Source organism: Vulpes lagopus, chromosome 13, assembly GCF_018345385.1.
Source record: "Vulpes lagopus strain Blue_001 chromosome 13, ASM1834538v1, whole genome shotgun sequence".
Lineage (NCBI taxonomy): Eukaryota > Metazoa > Chordata > Mammalia > Carnivora > Canidae > Vulpes > Vulpes lagopus.
The window spans coordinates 3,218,738-3,241,682 of record NC_054836.1 but is presented as its reverse complement, the minus strand read 5'-3'; the positions used below and the strand labels follow the sequence as shown (position 1 = coordinate 3,241,682).

Sequence of the window (22,945 nt, the reverse complement as noted above, 5' to 3'; positions counted from 1 at the left end):
CGGGCAACAGGAGGGTGTGCTAGGATCAGTTGCCCATAGCTAGAACCTAGAATGTTCTAATTCTCGTGTTAGTGCCATTCACTGAAATTTTATACAAAGGGCCAGGCTTAGACTGGCATAGCCAGCCTGCAAGGTTGGGGAAGCCTCAGGAAAATTTTCTGAAAGGAATCCAAGGTGAGCGATGATCTAGAGTTTGGGGGCCAAGATAGTTTTTCATGATGAGGAACTCTTTTTTTAAACCCAGTCATATCTCTGCTTGAAAGGGGGATGTGAGAGGTGGTTCCCATAGCAACTAGGATTAAGTCTTATAGGCAGTCTGCACTGTTCACCCTGGGGCTGCCCATTACCAGATTTCAAAGCATTTCCCTTTAATTTCAAATTACCACACCATTTATACTCCCTCTCCTGCATCCAGGTCCTGCCATTTTCTACTATTAGGCTGGCCAAATAGACACCCCACAGGGCAGGGGTAGTGGTGGGTAGCCCAATTCTGGATGCTGCTGCTTGCCACCACTACTACTAAATGGTTGCTGACAAATGCCAACAGGCTGACAAGATGACAGTGAAAAATCCACACTAAAATGTATTTTTCTGGGAAAGCCACAAGGATGGAATTAGAAGTGAGGTATTTGGGCACAACCAGGGACAGGTGCTAGTACTGGAAACACTCCAGCAGAGAGCGGTGATCTGACTTTTGTAAGCTTCCTATTCCCTACCCGCCATGCCCATGAGGTAGAAGGCAGCCTCGATAACTTTTAACAGACTCAGAAAGAGCTATCCAGTGGGAGGGGAGGAGAAGGAATAGAAGAGGAAGCTTCCCAGGGGAAAAGCTCCCAGGTCTGATCATTCTGTGCCACTCTACTGGCTCTTATTGGCTCTGTATGGAATAGGCCTGATTCCTATTAGGAATATTTTCGCCTTTGTCTCAACTAAAAAACCAACCAACCAACCAACCAACCCTCAAACATCAAGAGTAAAAAGCAATAGAAGGCAGGAGTCCGAGGATTTGGAAGGAAAGGATTCTTTTTTCTTAATTTTGACCCATCCGTCCAGAGGGAATGAATGGGCCCATCCTCTAACAGCTGAGGAGAAATCAACAACTTTTTTTTCTTGGCATAGAAAACCCTACTGAAATGGTAAGAGCTGAGCATCCCCATTAGGAGGCTGTACCACCCTCAGCAGTCTGACGGGCTCCACAGAAGGTGGTGCCACTGCTAACATGCTTCCCTTCAGTTGCAGGTCTCTAGACAGGCTGGCACAGAACTGCTATGTGGGCCTTGCTGTCTCCATCATCTCTAGGGTCCCAGCATCAGACCAAGATGCAGGCTGGTCTGATAGAAATAATTAACCAGGAAGCAGGAGAGCAGGAATTCGTCTTAAAATGTTTTTAGCTCCAAGGTCTGTGACTGCCATTAAACCATGATGAACAAATCTTATTTTTATTGATGTCTTCATTACTCTGACTCAAAAACCAAACCAAACCAAATGGCTACTGAGCAGATAATATCCCTGCCCTTGGACCCGGAAATATTCCATTATGTCCTGAGAGTCTCCTTTGATTCCTACTACTGGTCTTCAGGTCATGGCATTTTTAGGTCTCTTACCATCCAGTCACTCTCCTCTGATCCTTCTGCAATTTGCTAATGTCCTCCCTAAAAGGGTGGTCCTCAGAAGATCACACTCCAGGCCTGCTCTGATCTGGGCTAGACCAGCATTCATTTCCACCCTTCTCCAGATGGTTGTACTGTTGGGTTATAAACTAGGATCGCCTTAGCCTTTTTGCCAGTTATCTCAATATATGTTATTGTTTATAAAAATTGGAGTTGTTTTCTTTTATATGGTTTTTAAGGCATGTTTCTCTTACTCTTAGCTTTCTTACAGAGGTTTTTATTTTTCCCCTTCATGTCTATACATTCTTTACCTCAGACACAACTACTTTGCTTGAAGCCTAGAACTTATGTTCCTAAATTCCTAGCATAGTGCCAGTGGAAATAAATTATTAAACAGCCATGTCATTGAATGACCCACAAACACGATGAGGATCATTCTGGGGATGATTCACAATCTAAAGACAGGAGATAATCAGGCTATCTTTGTAGGCCTGCACTTTTATCCACGTGACATGACAGGGGTGGTGGTATGGTATGCATGCAGAGATGGCAGTGGAGGGCAGGGCACTGAATGCTCAATGGCAGGGGAGCAGAGAAGGAGATTTACAGAGAGAGGAAAATGATTGATGAGTACATCCATTTCTTTTAGACTACTCTTCCTGAGAACTAATGATATAGGCTAAGTTGTTTTGCCTAGATGAATCACACCTAGCCTGCCAAAAGAAAATGTTCCTGATCTTGGATGCTCAAATGCCACCTCCCTTGTGAGGTCTTTGCCATTCCCCAATTAATTGTACTTTCTTCTGCATTTTCATGGTATGTTGCTCATAGTTTTCATAACTCCTTTTAAGTTCTTTGTTCAAGTTATTCATATGGCTGTCTACACTGCTAGGCTAAAAGCTAGAAAAGAAAAAAAAAAAAAGCTAGAAAAGAAAAAGAAAGCAGGAACTAGGGGCAGCCCTGGTGGCGCAGCGGTTTAGCGCCGCCTGCAGCCCAGGGCGTGATCCTGGAGACCCTGGATCGAGTCCCATGTCGGGCTTCCTGTATGGAGCCTGCTTCTCCCTCTGCCTGTGTCTCTGCCTCTCTCTGTCTCTCTCTGATTGAATAAATAAATAAAAATAAATAAAAAAAAAAGAGTTAACTTAAAAAAAAAAAAAAGAAAGCAGGAACTATCATCTTAATTTATGCATCACCCAAAATCTATCTATCAAAGACTGCTTTCTCTTATAGTGGGCTTGCATAATCTTGGCTTCATTAAAAAAGGGTCCCCAACTTGTTTATCGTGTTAATGCTTTCCTAACGGGCGATCCTCCAGGACCTTCTGTCATGAATGTAATTCATACAATGTTATCTTTAAAAGTGAAGAACTAGAGCAGCTCCATAAAAGTCTCCTGTTAAGCTGCCCATTTCTGGTAATGGGACCCAACTGAAAGCAAGTAGGTGGTGGAGACAGAATCAAACTGGCAAATCCCAAGAGAAAGAATACCCCACTTTGCAAATACCCATTAAGTTGCAATTCAATTAAAGCATCTGAAAGGAATTCATAAGTATCAGCAGACCCTGTAATTGCTTAATTAAGGATAGAAACCCAGCAAACACAACTATATAACAGTCTGATTCATTAGCACCTCTGTGATAGCAGAACGGGATTTCTCACTTAAACATACATTGGCTTTAATTGTGTAATTTGGTTAGGCATTGGTAATCAATGGGGATCCACCATTTCTGGGGCCAGGAGATGGGAAGGATATTCCTGTTCACCTTCCCTCTCCTCTCTCATTAGAAGTTTTTGGTCTATTGAAACAAGCAGTTGATATTCTAATAGGAATAGAATGGAGAAGAGGCGTTAAAAAGAAAGGAGGACATGAGATATTTTCCTCAAAGGCATTCAGGGTCGAAGGACACACAGCCGAACCTTCAGTTTATCCATCAGGTACCATCAAAATTTACCAAAACCTAGATACCTAGGGTTTCTCACTGCATCCCTTGTCATAATGCAGCTCCAGTGGGGAGTTGTAATCAAAGAAAGAGAAAGAAAAAAATTGAAAAATGCCAAAGGGCAGGCAAAGGGAAGTCTCATTTTCTAGTCTTGTTTCATATGACTAGGTAACTGGCTAATTAAAAGTCACCTGCTGTGATCTACATGGGAACCTCCTGCCAGGTAGCTGTTGCCTCCTAGGTGACATCTACTCCCCCACACTCCAAACTTGCTTCAGTCCCCAATTCCACATAAAGCCCTAGCTTTAGGAACATAGAAACGCAATTGGGGTCAGTGAGTTAACAGAAGACATCAAATACTTGATATGAGACTACTTAGATGACTGCACTGAAACCTTAAATTATTATCCTCTTCCAATTCAGGCAGCTGGTTCACAAACTTGATACCTGTTCTGCTTAGTCAACAGGACTACTTCCTAAACTATGCCCTTAGCATGACCCAGATATCCCAGAGCCAAGAAAGTAATTCAAAATAAGGAAATGTACTATCAAGGTCATAGCGATATGACACACACCAAATGCCCAATGGCGCTGTTAAATAAAAAATGTGAATCAAAGGCCAAGTGATATGCAAATATGTGCACCTCAGTATCCCTCTAGCCAAAAAACAAAAACGTGAAACACGTGACAAATGAAAATAAGTGAAAAAAAAGACTGGGAGCAAACTGCTTTTGTTCTAATGGAAGGAAAAGCATGGGGCACACTAAATGCTAGATGAGGAAAAAGGGTGCTTTCAAACAAATGTGGGCTACCTGGGGATCCTGACTTCCCTGCAAACTCGGGACAAGACCTGGCTGTGATCACCTCCACGACTGAACGAAGTCTGCACAGCAGCAGTCAGAGGGACCATTAACAGTCTCTCTTCTGATGCTGTAAGATTACCTGCTCACCAACCAAACCTAAGCCAGGTGCTCAAAGGACTAGAGGGCAAGAGCCTTCAGGAGGTACTGACCTGTTAGCTCCAGCTGACTCTGGCCAGCCCCACCTGCTAGTCCATCTGACCAATCATTCCACATACAGGGGTGCAGGAACCGTGACAGAGAGGCCAGCTGGCTCGCGCCAAATGCCACGGCCTCCCAAGCTGTGGGGCCGTCTGCCTAAAAAAGGCCACGTAAAAATGCAAAGTGTCCACCCCACCTTGATGTCCAGAGGGCTCTGTGAAAGGCTGGGATTAATGAGAGCAGTACATTTGGGATTGCTGAACAATTATCTTGACTTTCCCCTTGAGAATCACAGCCCAAACTCTATCTTGGCTGCAGAGACATCATTTCCAGCAGAATGCCTTTTTCTTTTTTTTTTTCCATGACGTAAAGCACATCCCACAGATACCTGCAAAGCTGTGCCATTCATCTCTCTGTCCAGGTGAATCACCCCACAATGTGAATGTTGTGTCTGTGTCTACATTCACGTTCAGCGTTCCTTGTAGTTGGTCTCAGAAGACCAAGGGGCCCTCCTCTAAGGATCCTCCCTCCACTCTGTTCCCCATCCATCTCATCCCTGCCGTCTTCTTTAGGTCACTGCTCTGTCAATCTTTCCTTGCAGCCTTTCTTCGTTCTTCTCCTTAGCCTTCAGACCAGTGTTTCTCATGTTTCCTAGAATACTTTCTCACTCCGTCTTTTTAATATCCTCATTTGCCAAGAAGATTTTGTTGAGTTTTACATTCTGTAATGGTATTATGAAAACAACTGGTGTACTGAATAGCTTTTCCAACTACATGCCATGTTTTGCTCCAGTCTTGAGGAAGAATTACCAATATCAAAGTACTCAAGTTGTTGACATCCTTACAATGTTATTGTGACCCTTTAGCTTTCATTTTTATGCATTCCTTTTGCAATCTGTTAGAATTTTGTAATGAGCACTCTATTTTTGATTCTGTTCCTCATTTCCCATATTTACACCCTACTCGCCTGTAATCTGCCTTTAGCTGAATCAACTCTGATGAAATTGCACTGACAAAGGTCATTTGTGACTTTCTAATTGATAAATAATATAACACCACTTCATAGTTTTTACAGACTTGACATTTTAGGTAAAATCTGACACTGCCGACTCCTCGGACTTCTTTCTTCTCTTGGCTTCCTGAATATTACTTGCAGTATTCTCAACCTAATCCTCTGACCACCAATCTGTTCCTAAAACTTATTCTTACTTTTGTGTTGATATCCCAGTCTGCCCAAATACTCAAGCCTTGGGCAAGTTACTTTCCCTCCTACACTCAATGTCATCCCCATTTCTGCCCCAAAAATCCAGTCATTCCTCTAATTATTTCCTCCTTAATACTTTTCCAACCTCTCCTCTTCTTCATTGCCAGATGTTAGGCCTCTACCTTTGTTTCTTAACTGCTTTCTCAGCCTCCAGCTGAGATAGGCACTGGTAATCAATGGGGATCCAATGTATTCACCAAAATAAACTTTCTCAACACAAATGTGAGCATGCTGCTCTCTTAATACCCTGAGTGACTCTGAGGGTCCACAATACATCCTGTATGCATTTCTAGCCTCATCCCACACCAACCCCTCAGTCTTTATACTCCATCAATACAAAAGGGGGCACAGTTGGCTGGACACACCAGGATATATCATACCTCTACACCTTAGTACATGCTGTTAACCTCAATTTAGAATGTTCCTCTCTACCCTCCTTTCCCCCTCCTATCCTAACACTGAAAACTCTTATTTGTCCTTCAAAAGCAGCTCAGGTATTAGCTCCTCAGGGAGACAATCCCCGATTTCCCTCTAAGTAACCAATCACTCCCTCCTCTGTGTTACTTCTGTGCCTTAAAATGAATTCTCTCGTTTTGAGCCCAGCAGTTTGTTTATATTTCTGTCTTCCCTCTAAAGCTTCCAGAGACCTAGGACAATGTCTTACCAGGATGCAGAATTCCTTGTTGTAAATCTAAAGGGAAAAGCCAGTAGCCTTTCTTTCAGTGAGCCTTCTGCTCATTCAGGAGGAGGCTAGAACAGCAACTTTCCTTGCCTTATTTCCATTAAGAGATATGTCATGGAGAAGGAAGATCCATAGCTATGCGCACACATGCTCTAAAAGTATACTATTCCATGTAAGAATTAAGAAGAGCTCTAGTTATGAATTCACCAAGTCTTTGTGAGAGGAAGGGGAAGGAAACCTATTTATGAATCATCTACTTTATGGCAGGCTTGTTCTGAATCCTTTACACATCTCCTTAAACCCTCACAAAAATCCTAAGAGGCAAGAAACACTTTCCAGTTAACTGGTGTGTAAACTAAGGCTTCAAGAGTAAAAAAAAAACCTCCCCTAAAGTCACCTGCATGTGAAGAGTAGAGCTGTGATTCAAACTGAGGTCTGCATGCTCTTACAACTTTTCACCATCCTGTATCCTTGTCAGGTTTCTAAAGAAATTGGAAGATGCAGAATATAACTGCATAAGGTATGGCAGGAGAAAAAACATAAAAGCTTCTATTTTATCATGTATTTGCTTTGGTAATCAGGCACTGTGTTTCAAACTGCTAAGCTCAGAATAATGCCAGGTACACACAGGAATTGGCTGCTATGGAGTTGAGTGACCAGTCTGTGTGTCTGAGCTTCAGTGCGCTGGAAACTGGCCCAGTGAACACTTAAGCAACACATATTCTATTTTACATATAGATGGGACAAGGCCTTTCTAGCAGTTGGCTGAAGCCCAGAACAGTCAAGCAGGACAAATGGTCCATGGGAAAGAAAGTACAACCAGAAGGGTTCTTCAGGAAAACCCCACCAGGATAGGTCTCAAGCTCTGAGCTGGCTCCATTCAGGTAGTTTTGAGTTTAGAAGCCAGAACTTTACTGTTTTCTTTCCCTTACAAACCTGTGGCCAAGTTTCCCAGAAAGAATAACATGTTTTCTCTTGTTCACCTCTGGGAAAAAGCTCCATGCTGCCAAGAGGATGTTTTTGTTTTCTAAGTATAGAACAAAGGAGAATATATACTTCAAACTCTGTAACAACAAGAATTCACTGATAAGAAACTTCTCTGCTCTGGAAATCTTAAGTAAAGGGCACAAATGGCCTCTGTCACACACTGCTGTGCCACCCCTCAGTTTATTACAACTCACAAAAGTATAGCCCTTCAGTAAGGTATGGATTTGTTTTGGCCCTTCTGTTCCACGGCTGCCCCAAGCTTCATGTCATACTTCAATTAGTCCCTTCAGAAAGCCTGCAGAACTGTGCAGTGATCATTAACTTCTCAGAGTGTGAGAGAGAGCTTCAGTCAGAGGTAGTGGCCCAGCAGCATCAGGGCCCTGTGTTTGGTGAGTGATTTATCTCACATAACAACCCACTTAGTTAGGGCCTGAGGGACACCCTTATCCAGAGGAGAAGCTATTGGTGCCTTCTAGGAGAAGGAGCCTGAGGCAATCTGGTGGGGGACAGCAAGCATTGCTCCCATTTCTCTTCTCCCGTGGCAAATTCTACTCAAGAATTCTAACAGAAGGAGCACTGAGGGAGCAGAGCAGCAAGAGAAAAGGCAACGCGCACCAGGCAAACATTGTAGTCCTGTCCTTGGTGAGTTAGTCAATGTGTGTGTTTTACGAGGCAAGGATGTGGGCCGCTGAAGTAAAAGGACACTTTCTCTCAAAAACCATAGTCTCTGTGAAGTACTGCCTGGAAACAAATAACTTTATTATCTGCCATTGGGGAAGAAATAAAGCAATCTGCTCTTTCAATGCATAAATGTAAATTGGTTTGTGAAATATTAAGTTACTAGAAAATACAGGGTAAGAAAGATGAACACTGAGTCAGCAAAGAAAGGGTGGCTTGCCCTACCATGTCAAGCTCAGTGCAACAGAGAAATACTATAGATGCAGAAGCCTGGGAAGGTAATGTCCTATCTGACATTTCATAAAAGATTTGGATCCCAATGACATCTGGAAAGAATAGAAGAGAGACAAACAGCAGTGCCTAGGGAGACACAAGGGGAGGGTGTCTTAGCTCCTTGGTGGACTGCCTGTGACTAACATGGCAAGGATGGTCTATCCCAAATGGGAAATACCAACTGAAAATTCCATCATTAATAGATTTCTTTGTCTGGAATTCCCTTCACTCAGGCTGTGAAAGGATACATGTTGTCTTTCAAGCTGCTCTACTCTTATGCCCTGTGGTTGGTGGAAATGAGGAGCAGGAAGAGTGTTTGGTCTGCAGTGACAGAGGGATCAGATCTAGCAATTTTGTGTTCATCTCAATTAAAGACTAAAACACCTATAAGGGCTCAAGGTCCTATCTAAAACACAAGGGAAAGGAGGGCATGTGACCTCTAGGCATGACCTCTGAGCTCCAAGAAGAATCATCAGAACATATAACATACAAGACTTACCGGCAAGCAAGAAGGTGATAAGGCAAGTTTCCTTTGGCAAATATAGCTTGAGACGAGAACCACTGAAGACATATTCCACCACAGCTTCAGAACGACCTGCCCGCTGAAGGAAGGGCAGAAACTGCTTTGCTTTCTGGGTATCCTAGTGGACAGAAGAAAAGAATCATTAGAAAAACGTAATAGAATCTGAGCAAATGATTCTTTCTCTCTGTTCTAGGGCAAAAAGTCTGGCAGACAACAGAAAGCTTGGCAAATAATCCTAGAAAAAAATCAGACAATTCTGAAACTATGACATAGGCAAGATACCCATGTGGCTCCCACAGAAGAAACAGAGTTAATCTGAAGTTTCCAGAACATTCTGAGTGCTTCCCTCTGTTCTGCTACTATGCACTCAAGTTACGAAGGTGCTTTGAAATGAAAATTTCATTCCTCACAGGATGTGAGAAAGGTTCTCTTTCTTCAATAAAATTGATGGGAGAAGACTAATTCTAACCTTTTGCGGAGGTTAATTTAACTTTTAATTTTTATTAAAAAAAAAAAAAAAAAGAGTGACTTCCAGGCTATGTTATATAAAGTCCCTTCCCAAGAAACCCAAGCAGTTCACCTCTAATCATTAATTGGTTATGTAGATTCAGAGCTCATTGTTTCTGAACATGAAGAGTACAGCCCTCTTTGGGTGCCTATGCAGCAAGCCTTGCTCTACCGGCTTTTCAGGAGTGAGCTGGGACATGAGCATACTATTCTTGATCCTAGCCTGGGAAATCTTTGACAGTAGGACATGCCGGGTGGGGACATATACCACATCATGTCAGCATGAACAATAATAGAAACAAGAAAAACACATGAAACCAGGTAGCACTTTAAAACTTTTTTTCACACATAAAACACAAAGTGCATGCCCTCTACCCTCAAGAATAACCAAACTATGGACATTTTGAACCTCAGAGCTCTCAGCTACAGAGCTTCAAATCCTTTTGGTCTTTCAAGCTCATTAAACAGATGGAGTAAGCAAGCACCAAAAACATCACAGTGCATGTGCTGTGGGAGTAGTCCGGGAATGTCAGAATTTCCAAGGTTTTCAGCCCAGCCAGAACTGTAAACTCCCACCAAGGACAGACAGCAAACTCTGCATACTTTCCTGACTCCTGCAACACAAGCAGCCTGCAATCCGCCAAGCTCTTCCTTTCTGACTCTGCTCCTAGCAACAGAGCTATTGTATCTAAATTAATGCACATTAGATAATGAAATTTTAACAAGCCATCAAGTATTTGAGAGCTTTCACAGAAGCCAGAGGGGCTTCTCTCATTCAGAAGCAGTGAGGTAGGCTGAGATGAAAACAGTATTTATAGTAATGAGATTCATCCTTCCCTTCAAACAGATTCTCAGAGAAAAGGAGAGACAGTCATCCATTCTCAGTGTCTCTAATGGCACATTGGTAAAAGGTAAAGTAACAATGAGCTTTAGCGAGTTGGGAACTCCCCCAATGAACACTTAAGCAACACGTATTCTACTATACACATACAGTGGCACAATGCCTTTCTGGCAGTTGGCTGAAGTCCAGAACAGTCAAGCAAGACAAATACTCCATGGGAAAGAAAGCACTACCTGATTAAAATCCTTTTGCCACACTAGTCTAAATCTGGGACATTATTCATGAGCTGAACCAGTAAGTCAACAACAATTATCAAATTGATTATCGCAAATCATGAGGCAATATAGTGTCTCTGAAGAGAGGGCCTTTCCCCTCAAAACTGCAGTAATCTATATTTTGCAGAAACAGAATTTTACTCACTGTCATATGAATGTATTTATCTGGAGGGGGAAAAAAGTGCTTGTAGGAATAATAGCAGCACGCGCATACATAAGTATTAATACAAAAAGAAGGTTGGAGCAGCCTCTCATCCTATTTTGCTAAACGATTACCTACTTTACCAAGAGAGATCATTTCAGAGTGGGAACCAAGGAGAAACGAAGATACCTTACTACCAGCCATGAAATTAAAACAATTTTGTTTTATATATAAAAAAGTACTCCTCCTAAGTCTCAACCTACAATTTAATAGTCCTAATCCAGAAACAACAATATATGGGAAGATAGCAACGAGAATGTGACATGCCACTGATGATGACAAAGATTAGAACTGAAAGCCAACTATGACAACTGAAGGAATGCAAACAAATTTTAAAAGCCCACCATAAGTATCCATGTTTACTTCCAGAGGCCAAATTGCGAGACAGGACACACAGCCCCCTCATCATTCCAAAGGCTTAAAGATGATATGCCTAGGAACAATCCGTTACGGGAAAAAATAGAAAATTTCACCCAAGTTCATAGATTTTTAAAAATAAAAAATTCTTATCATGTCAATTAAATTAAGCGTAAGCACCAGAAGATGTCAGCTCTTTCAAATCTCTATCACAAGCAGACAATGGTGTCGGTCTTTCCCTGTCATCTCAAGTGCTTCTTTTGGTTGACATGTTCTTTTACAATGTTTCAGTGGCTCTTATGAAAAGACTGGGAAATCAGACTGAGAAGTTGCCTCAAGTGATGTAGCCATACATCATTCCCTGCTAATTTAGCTATGGAATTTATTTTAGGGCTTTTGATTGTTATTACCATAAAATTGACTGAATGTGGTTTAACTCTGATTTGCCTTCCAAAGAGCCCATGCCAGTACGGCAATGTGCTTCAGTCTCTTACACTCCTTTCTAAGTTTCAATGCTACGTAAATAAGAGAAAACCTGATTATACAAAGCAGTGTAAGAGAGAAGCTTAGGCCCCAGTGAGGAAGTGAAGATGCCAGCCAAGTGGATCTTAAGCACAGCAGAATGAGCAAGTTCAAATGACATCATTAATATTACATTTGAAATTCTCCAGTAATCCTGAAGCAGCACCTAGGGAGATTTAGTGAAATCAAAAGTTTCTTTATAACCTTATAACTCCAAAAGGTATTTTTAAAATTAAAGATTAAAGGCCTCAGATTTAAAGTGATAACAACACTGAAACTTATGGCACAGAAGGCTCATTCCAAGGTTAAGGTTATTCAGTTATCAAATATTTCTGTCTAGTCTAATTGCAGAGACTCTCCTCCACAGATATTCCATGCTGTGACTTCTGCATGTGAGGCCTGGGAATCTACCCACCATAGTTATCTGGCATGACATTGGTTCAAGGCTTTAAGAATCCAAGCAGATAAATTAGCTATAATTTTCTGCACCAATATTCCCCTCCACTGGTATAAATAATCAAGAAGCAACTGTACTTCTGAGCAGGTGAGTCCTTTTTTATTGCACTGCTAGTTTTCACATTACCTGCGCTCCAAAACAAACCACACATAAGAATTTTCCTGTAATCCTAGAAAAGCGAATTTAAGGTTGCATTAGCTAAATTTAACTTGCTATTGTGGATGGCACCTCTTTAAGGAATGTTTCTGCCTCCTCAATGCACCTTGAAATTGAGAAAGTAATGGTGCAACAAATGTGCCTGGGGTGACTTCATTTCAAAGGATGCTAATATCTATACCTCAGACTTCTTGAAACGGGGTTTGGACTGACCCCAAAAAAGGCAGGATGATCCTTAGAGGGAAACGTTGTAAAGACGTCTTAATTACACAATTCTCCTCTGTCCTTATGTCTGGCCTGTCAGGCCATACCTCTTCCAAATATAGGTATATGTGTTAATGCCTATAAGAAATGCCCTTCAGCAGTCAGACTGCAATCTGTTTCTATAAAGTACCTTTGCTCTGTAAGCAAACAGGTGTTTAAACTAATTTAGTACAATGAATCATCAAGTTTGGGAGAGTGGGAAAGTAGAGGGCAGAGGAGAGGCAGAGGCAGAAGAAGCAGAATCCTTATATGGCATGCACAGGACTGACTGAGGATGACATATATGCTACTTAGATACCCATGTCCTCTGTATCCTAGAAGAGCACAAATTACATAAATCAAAGTTCTGTGATTTCTGGAACAGGATTTAGGCTGTCAGTTTGCGCTGGATGTTAGCAAAGTGAATTCTATGATTTTCCTACTGAAAATATCCATATAGTAGGCATAGACGTAGTTACTGGTGAGAAGCAAACATCACAACACAAAAAACAGCACAGAGGAATGGGAATCAGAGTAAACCTATTAGTTAACCATTAATCAGGATTATCATGGGCAAGTCTCAAAAGGGAACTGTTAATAATGAAGCTCACTAATTAGTTTTCATCATCACAATCACTCTTTGATTAACATCATAGCAGAAAGAACTAAAACAAACACATGCAGAGCTTATTAGGGTGCCATGGGGATACTTTACCAGCACTTGAGAAACTAAATTTGAAAGAGGCCTATCAAACCTGAAGCAGCTGCCTGGCAGTACAACAGAACCCTGCACTGCCCACTCCAGCAAAACAGGAAGGCTTCTCCCCTGTGAGCGCTGACTATCCTCTATACTGGGCTGGCCAGAGGCTAAACAGCCTCTAGAGCACAATGCTGTCTGGGTCCAACCAATTTTAATACTGAAGCAGCAGAAGCTCTTTGTACAAAAGAACAGATATAAAGGGGAAAAAAAGGGCATGGAGATCAGAACTAATAGCTAAGGATAGGACCCAAACACACTTGCTTTTGAAGGTACTGTGATAACTCATTGCCATACTCATAGATCTTTTCAGGCCTCCCCAGGCCAGGAGGATCTTTCCTGCAGTTATGTGGAAGACAAATTATAAATATATCCCCTACCAGAAAGGCAGAAAAACCATCCATTGCTCCACGTTCTTCCTCTTATCTACAACCTGGGCTCTATGGCCACCACTAATGTTTTAATTCGCAGAATGAGGCTGTGATTCTGTGAGGAACCAGCTGTACAACATGATAATCTCTTGATATAAATGGGACCCTGGAGGGAGATACTTGGGAATGCCCTCCAGCTCCAACATTACCAGAGAGTACCTAAAAATTTGAAACCACCATTCTCTGGCTAGTTTATCGATGTTTCATGGTGAGGTGTGTGTGAGGGAACTGAGGGTGTAAACATCAGTGAGGGTCAAGTTTAATAGGAATGAAGTGAACATAGCAGAGAACCCAGAATAAAACACTCTACTGAAAAACCAACAAAATTACAAGGAAACAAGAGAAAAAAAAAAGTGCTGAAGCTAGGTCATCAATAATCTTTCATTAAGTGCTATCTATAGTTTAGTTTCTTACACTATTTGCTTGCTTGGCACAGAATCTCACTCAGACCTCCAACATATCTGGGCGTAGGAGAAGCAAGGCTTTCTGCTCTGAGCTCCACTTCTGGGAGCATGAATCAGGACAATCTCAGGAGCACTAAAGCTATAACACAGTTTTGAGCTTGGGAAGTTGGTCTTCCAACAATCTGTGGCACCCTCAACAGAGAATACAACCTTCTGTTTTTTTCCCTGGCTCTACTCCTTTATTTTTATTTTTAAAGATTTTTATTTATTTATTCATGATAGAGAGAGAGAGAGAGGCAGAGACACAGGCAGAGGGAGAAGCAGGCTCCATGCGGGGAGCCCGATGTGGGACTTGATCTTGGGACTCCAGGACTGCGCCCTGGGCCAAAGGCAGGCGCTAAACTGTTGAGCCACCCAGGGATCCCCTGGCTCTACTCCTTTAGCAATTAGTAGCTTAGGATGGCCTGGCTAAGCAAAGCTTTCAAACTTGCAAGCTAAGGACAGACCAAAGGGCAGAAGGAGCAGCATGGTGTGCTTTCCAAGTTGGAAGAGAGCTGCAGAGCATGTCAGTACAAGTGCAGCTTCATGCCCCAAATATGGAGGAAAAGCAATTTCTCTGCAATGAGACTTGAAAGAAACTCTGAGGATATGCCTGCTGGAGCCCTGCAAAGAACAGGTGTCTCTAAATGTTTGCATTTGGTTGAAAATGTCTACTATCTATTTTCTTTCCAAAGGGTCCAATACTGATAAAGCAAGCAGGGCTTGGCAATGCCAAGATGAGAAGATACAACCTGTGTTTAGAAGAAAAATAGCCAATCAGCATTCTGATGGGCAATCATGGCAGCCTGACTAGGAAGAAGTCAAATTGAATTACAGAAATAGATTTGGGTAGCCCAGAATATGGCCTGGACTTCATCTGTACTCACCCCAAACTGGAAATAGCCTAAAGCTCCCTCAAGAGAGGAGGGAGCAGTACCAGCTGCAGTACACTCACACAATGGAATGCTACTCTGCAATAAAAAGGATATGGCCAACAACACAGATGGCTCTCAAATACATAATTCCATTGATAGGACACTGTTGCAAAGGTTAAGGTATAAGAACAGAAAACAGATCAGTGGCTGCCAGGGATTAGGGGAAGGGCTAGAGTTTGACTCCAAGGGGGATGGAAGAATTTTCTGGGATGATTCAATATTTCTACTGTCTTGACTATGGTGATGATTACATGTATATGTTGCTTCTCAAAATGTATATGTTTGTCAAAACTGATAGAATTATATACTACAAATGATAAACCTAAATTTTCAAATTTATACTTAAATTTGAAAAAAAAATGGCCTAGATAGGTAGCCTATACAAAATTTTGATTTTTGGGATACCTGGGTGGCTCAGTGGTTGAGCGTCTGCCTTTGGCTCAGGTCATGATCCAGGGATCCTGGGATGGAATACCGCATCAGGCTCACCGCAGGGAGCCTGTTTCTCCCTCAGCCTATGTCTCTGCCTCTGTGTCTCTCATGAATAAATAAATAAAAATTAAAAAAAAATTAAGGTTTTATTTAACTTAAAGTGTTTTTGCTTAGTCAACTAGTTTGTAAGTATCTCAGAGGAACAATTTCAAAATGAAACACTTTTAATGCTTCTAACTGTTCAATAAATTATTTAAAAAATTCAAGCCGAAAATAGTTTAGATGAGAAAAATCATGAGAAGAGTATAGAAAAAAATTCTATTGGTTTCCCAAAAGCAGCATAAGAAAGTATTAATTCTTGGCAACAGCTAAAGGAAAGCATGATGCCTTCCTCAACTGGCTAAATAGAAGAAATGTTTTGTTCAAATAAAGAAAAAAAAGTACTACTAAGTACATACCCCTATTGACATTTCTTTTCTACCTTGAAATAAAATCATGTGATATGGCTTAATGTGAATAAAATAATATCAAATTCTCTTTCAAATGAAAATTCTATACTAGCTCAGAAATTATTTTATTGAATGACTTTCAATTTCCCAAATTTAACCAGCTGAAATTATACTGTGATAACCATTCAATTTAACCTTTAGAAATGAAGTCATTGCCTTTTAGTGGAAAAATCTGCATTTTATCATCAATAGGAAATACAATGCCTTTGGCTTATTCTACAAGACTTCTTTTTGTACTTTAAATTTAGCACTGAAAGAGCAGATGGTGGTATATGTGTGCCTCATACAAATAGTGGAGAAGTATTTACCTAGTTAGAATAAACTATCAACTATCCAACCCTGCTTTCTTCCAATATTCAATCCTCTTTCCCTAACTTGGATGAAGCGTGTGAAGCCCATTAGGGTGGTATGCCAAGGGATGTCCTTCCTCAAGTCTGCCAATCCACAGAATTACCTAAAAGTTATGACTTGTAATTGGTAAAGTCCAAAAAAGTTTCCACAAATAAAACCTACCTTTCTCCCATCCCAAACCATCCCTTTTCTCATTTCTCCATACTCTAACTTCCCGCCAGATTATTATAATTTTTTCTTAAATTGATATTCAGTGTTCAGTAAGACTGTAAATTACAGCCCTCCTTAGAGTGCTCCCTTCCTTTCTCCTGCGGACTTCTGCATGATGGCCTCATGAGGTCTGCCTCACAATGGATGTCCCAGGCGTTCCCTTCAATTCCCTTCACATCCTATCCTGGGCTGTGCTTCCTAGATCCATGACTTCTTTCTTGGTATACTTCCTTTCCATTAAAAAAAAAAAAATCCTATTCTTATTTCACGTAGAAAATGTCTTCCCTCTCTGAGGTCAAGTAAGTATAGTATTGATTTCATAGTTTTATTCAGGAGATACACTATTCTGTTCATAAGTACTTTGAGTCAACAGACAAATTCCTTTTATAATCCATCAGCATAGTAATAAGGAAACTAGAGGAACTTCACACACTGGAAGACATATCTTCCAGTTATTTTCAGGTTAAATACTTTTCAAAAAAAAACCGTGTAATTTATTCAAATTGTAGACATATGATTTGTACTAAAGAATTAAATTGGTTAAAAAAATAGTTAAAGGAAGCATTTCTATGTCAAACTGATAAAAATAAGTACAACTAATGATAACAGAAAAAGACCATATAGATTTAAAACAACTGTGCTGTTTGGGCATCTGTGTGGCTCAGTCGGTTAAGCATCTGACTCTTGATTTTGGCTCAGGTCATGGATCTCAGGGTCATGAGACAGAGTCCCACGTTGGGCTTCAGGCTGAGCATGGAGTCTGCTTTAGATCCTCTCCCTTTTCCTCCTACTTTCTCTCTCTTAAATAAGTAAAATCTTTAAAACAACTGTTCTGTTACTTTTCTAAGAATGAAATGATGAATCTTTATAGGAAAACCATAATAGACATCCTGAACATTTTTGGAAAAAGGACAAGAGACTAGTCTAAAAACACAGCTTATACATGGCAGGTGACAGTGAGAATCTGGAACAAAGCAGACCAACCAGTCTACTGTTTTGGATATTAATTACAAGGCCATGATCAAAAATAACAAATTTGAAATACATTTTTTCTGTAAAGTTTTAGATCAATTTTTATCACTTCCAAAGTCTCTATAGGCAAGAGGTAAGAATTTATTACAGAAGCAGAAAATGGCTCGAGAGATAATTAATACGTGCAAAGTAAAGAATTTAAAAGACTGCCCGATGAAGCACAAGTTTCATTTCATGGGCAAATCAAGAACTCAAGGGCAAGGAAATTGATGTCATGCTAAACTCTACCCCACCTGAGATAAGAACCAAACCTCAGAAAAGGATAAAGGGAAAAAAAAAAAAAAAAAAACAGTAAGCAATCTGTGACATAAAATTTAAGAAATCAAAATAAATATTATAAAAGGTTAAAGGATTAGAATGATTCCAATATTTCCTTAAAGTACTTTGAACATTCATTTTTGCCTGGAGACATAGCAATTTAGGTTCAATGAATCTTATTTTTTTTTAAAGATTTTATTTAAAACAAAACAAAACAAAAAAAGATTTTATTTATTCATGAGAGGCAGAGAGAGAGAGAGAGAGAGAGAGAGAGAGAGAGAGGCAGAGACACAGGCAGAGGGAGAAGCAGGCTCCATGGAGGGAACCCAACGTGGGACGCGATCCCGGTTCTCCAGGATCACACCCTGGGCTAAAGGCGGCACTAAACCGCTGAGCCACCCAGGGATCCCCAAGTCCTACATTTTTAGAGTTAATAAAAATAGACAAAAAATGTGAGAGAAAGATGTTCTAGTTTTTGAGATATGGAGAAAAATGACAACTATTACAGCAGGAGTTTATTACTAATTAAGACAGAAGGTGATCAGTATTTTGAATATATCAAACCAAACTCTAGTCATTTCACTCAATAAAGATTTATAGGTGATGTTAAAAAAAAAAAAACCTACATGCATCCTTTGGCATAAGTGTCCACTTTATGGGATCATACTAAGAAAATAATTACAGACTATGAATTAGCTAGAGGAACAAAATGTTTATGAAAGAAAAAAATAATCAAAATAACTTAAATATTTAAGAACAGAATGCTGATGAAATAAATTACAGTACATCAAGAAGACCAGATAGACATTAAAAGTATGGTTCAAGGGACACCTGGGTGGCTCAGCGGTTGGGCATCTGCCCTTGGCTCAGGGTGTGATCCCGGAGTCCTGGGATCGAGTCCTGCCTGAATCAGGCTCTTTGTGTGGAGCCTGCTTCTCCTTCTGCTTGTGTCTCTGCCTCTCTGTCATGAATAAATAAATAAAATCCTTAAAAGAAAAAAAAAAAAAAAAGTATGGTTCAAGAAGGCATTCATGTGGAAAAATAAAATTAACCGGAAAAAGCAATTAAGTACCTACTATGTGCCAGGCACTGTTCAAGGTGCTGTGTAGTTAAGAATAAAACAAAGCTTCTCTCCTAAAAATAGTTTATATCATTTAAAGAGGGGGAAAGGAGGGGGTAAATAAAATTAAAAACCTACATTTTGATAATAGGGTTGTATTTTTATTAAATAGATGTATTTTTATTAAAAAATTTCTGATGTAGGAGAGATCATTTTCTTCTTTTGGCTTATTTATATTTGATGCATTTAAAACAAAAAAAAAATTTGACAGAAAATCTTTGGTACATAAATGTGTTAAGTTTTTGTTTTCCAAAGAAAATATATTAACATTCAGTGCTGATTCAGCTCTGCCCAGACAAACTCACAAATTATTCAGGTCAGATAACTGTCTCTCTGGTTTTTTAAGAGCCCAATTCAATATTTTCCACAGTGATAACAGGCTTAAATTGTAATGAAACTATCCTTACAGAAAAGGGTAGTTTGAAATGTAGTGTTTTGGATATACTGGGGAATTCTAATTTCTCCTAAAAAACAAAAAACAAAACAAAACAAAAAAAACAAAAACAGATTTAACTCTGCCTCACCTAGTGACTTTATAATTCTGGTTTCATGTCACCAGATGTGGATACGGTACTGGGGTTCTATAAGTATGACCCTCAGGATCTAGCTTATCAATGGAAACCATGTACCCCAGAATGCATGAGTTAAGGGCAATGCAGACAAAGAGTTTTTTTGATCAAGATACCCAAAGAAATTTGTCATATCTTTCTTCAAGAGTACATATGTAATTATGGATACTCTGGATTTCTTACTCATTGAAAATTACACAGAGGGGCACCTGGTGGCTCAGTCGGTTAAGCATCTGCCTTTGGCTCAGGTCCTGATCCCAGGGTCCTGGGATCGAGTCCCAAGTCAGGCTTTCTGCTTGGTGGGTTGCCTGCTTCTCCCTCTCCCTCTGCGGCTCCCTCTGCTTGTTCTCTCGCAATCTGTCTCAAATAAATATTAAAAAAAAAAAGAAAGAAAGAAAGAAAGAAAGAAAGAAAGAAAGAAAGAAAGAAAGAAAGAAAGAAAGAAAGAAAGAAAGAAAAAAGAAAACTACACAGACACCATCATTACACACATTTATCTACTTGCTATTCTTAGGAAACCCCCAACAGTGATGGCATAGAGCCACAAGACACTGTTCTTGGGGATAATCCAATTGGGACAATTAGCTCTTGCTCCCTATGCCCCTTCAGGCAGTTAAAACTGCTCTAACTAAAGCCACGAGTAACCGGTGTTGCTAAATCCACTGGACAGTTCTTGATCTTCATCTTTCTTGAGCCTTAAAGCAAGATGGTCAAGTCTTGTATTGTAAGGCTCTCTCCTCCTAGTTACTAGGATTTTTCTGATAGCTGAGAAAGCACCTTTCAAAGTCTGTTTGGTGGGTGACATCCCACCTATACATGATCTTTAAGTTTTGGAGATAAAGGGCTTGGCCTAGGAACTCTTCTCTTGATACTCTCTGGGAACTTTGTATATTCACACACATTTATATACAGCCCTTAAGTTCATGTATGAATCCAGTCTACTTTTTGGGGCTCTGGACCACTTGAATGGTTCATGGGTACCTCAATTTTAACATGTCTAGAAATTCTTAGTGCCTCCCCCAGCCCCCACCAAATCTATACCACCAGTGTTTCCCATATGGAAAAAGCAGTACTACCAATCACCCAATATCTGTAGTTGGGCACTTAGAGTGCTTATGCCTGACACCCAGGTTTATCAGCCTGATGCAAGCAATGGCCAAATTCTAACAGTCCTACCACCAAACTAGATGTCAAATTTATTTTTGCACATCCACTGTCACAGCCCCAGTTCCAGCCACTGTCTAGTCCTCCAGTAACTAGTGTCCTAAAGTCACTGTTTCAAGTTTATATCCAAAAGCAGCCAGGGTAGGGGCAATAGGGTAAGTATATCATAATACAGAGATATAATGATAAAATGCTGACCTAATTAGTTCTTCCCTTGTTAACAATTTCTCATTATTTTTCAGACAAATTTCAAAATCTTTCCTCAATGATCACAAAGTAAATGTTTCAATCATTTGCTGTCTTAATTCCAATCACTATCTTCAACATTCCAGCAATAATGGCCTTGCCTTTTGAACCTAAGCAAGTTCCTATTTCAGGAACTTTCCTATACAATTTCATTCTTTTTTTTTAAAATTTTTATTTATTTTATGATAGTCAGAGAGAGAGAGAGACAGACAGACAGACAGACATAGGCAGAGGGAGAAGCAGGCTCCATGCACTGAGAGCCCGACGTGGGATTCGATCCGGGGTCTCCAGGATCACGCCCTGGGCCAAAAGGAGGTGCTAAACCACTGCGCCACCCAGGGATCCCATACAATTTCATTCTTTAGCCCTGAACAAGATCTTCAACTAACTTCTTCTTTGACCTCACTTTAAAATCATTTAAAAGACTGTCTCTGACAATGCGGAACGAGTTTGGGCCCTGAGCACACACACTCACTACTAGCACAAGTGTAATTATAGAAAGAATTGCATATGCCTTATAAGGACTGTAACCGTCTTGTTCAAGGTTACATCCTCAACACCCGGCACTGTGTCTGACATAAGCAGCAGTTGATAAATACTATTGTTTGATCATTCATTCACTGACTCAACATGACAAGTGCATTTTAAAAACAGGCCAGATGGCGTATGTTAAATGTCTAAAGAGATAAAGAGGTGGTAAAAGAACTCAGAAGAGGGAGGGTTATGATCTGCGACTTGAATTGGATGGAGAGTTTAGAATACAAATACAACTGATGATGATGGTGGTAGTTATCATTTATAGCAGACTTTCTGTATGTTCAGCAATTTAATAATAATAATCACCATCACATGAACCACTACCCTGTTGAACTCTTATTGTGTCAACTGTTAAGTGCTCTGCATGTATTAAGGCATTTGCTCATACCACAACCTAATGAGGTAAGGGCCATGAGTATTCATTTCATAGTGGAAAAACTATGGCATGGAGTTATGGGTAAAATCACCACCTCACAGTGACAAAGTAATAAGGAATGGAGCTGGGACTTGAGCTTGGGTCATTAGATATTGGACCCATGCTACTACTCAGGATTCCATAGTGCCACTATATGGTAGGAAACATGCACACTTTCTGCTGCATCCTTCTATAAGCCTGTCCACTTCTAGGGTACTTAACTAACACAGTTAACCCTGTACCTAGCAGCAAGGGTCACATATTTTTCCAAAAACGGTATCATACTGCTTTTTGATGATCTGCCATCATACTAGCAAGTCAAATCTAAATTAGGCTCTGTGAAGAGATACAAAAAAGACCTCCCCTTCCTAGGAGTTTAGAAACTAGTGAGGAAAACCACTGCACATTTCAACTTGAGAATAGTTACCGTCAATATACCAATAAATGCATAATCATGATAGTAAATGATTATATAAATGCTGAAGAAAGGCCTGATCAGAAGGCAGTGAAAATAAAAAGGGGAAACTACCTGGAAGAAGAGAGATGCCCTGAAGGAGGAGAAAGGCAAGGTCAGGAGAGAAGGGACAGCACTCCAAGAAGAAATCCCATTCCAGAAATGCTAATTAATAACATCATCAGTCAGGGACACCTGGGTAGCTCAGCGGTTGAGCATTTGCCTTCAGCTCAGGGTATTACCCTGGGTCTGGGGATCGAGTACCACATCAGGCACACTGTGAGCAGCCTGCTTCTCTCTCTGCCTAGGTCTCTGCGTTTTTCATGAATAAATAAAACCTTAAAAAAAAATAGTTAAGAACTGAGAAACTGAAACAGGGGTATAGACTGAATATGACCTGAAAGAAAATAAATAGTTTTTACAGTGGGTGAAGTATTTGGGCATGCTGCAGTAATGTATTATCAACAGAACTCTAAATTCAAAACGTTGGTAATAGCTTTTATTCTCAGACACCTCCCAAATCTGATACTGTCTTAGGAACTTTATCATTTCTTCCTGAGAACACCA

The 22,945-nt window shown here is 40.4% G+C and overlaps 1 protein-coding gene across 1 annotated transcript in view; it reads right to left on the bottom strand.

Moving 5' to 3' along the window:
- The window catches only part of SND1 (staphylococcal nuclease and tudor domain containing 1), a 420,936-nt gene that overhangs the window by 142,359 nt on the left and 255,632 nt on the right, over positions 1–22,945 (bottom strand). Inside the window, exon 15 of the mRNA XM_041727934.1 lies at positions 8,932–9,073. Within this exon, the coding sequence (XP_041583868.1) occupies positions 8,932–9,073 (142 nt within the window). The remainder of the gene's footprint in view (positions 1–8,931; positions 9,074–22,945) is intronic.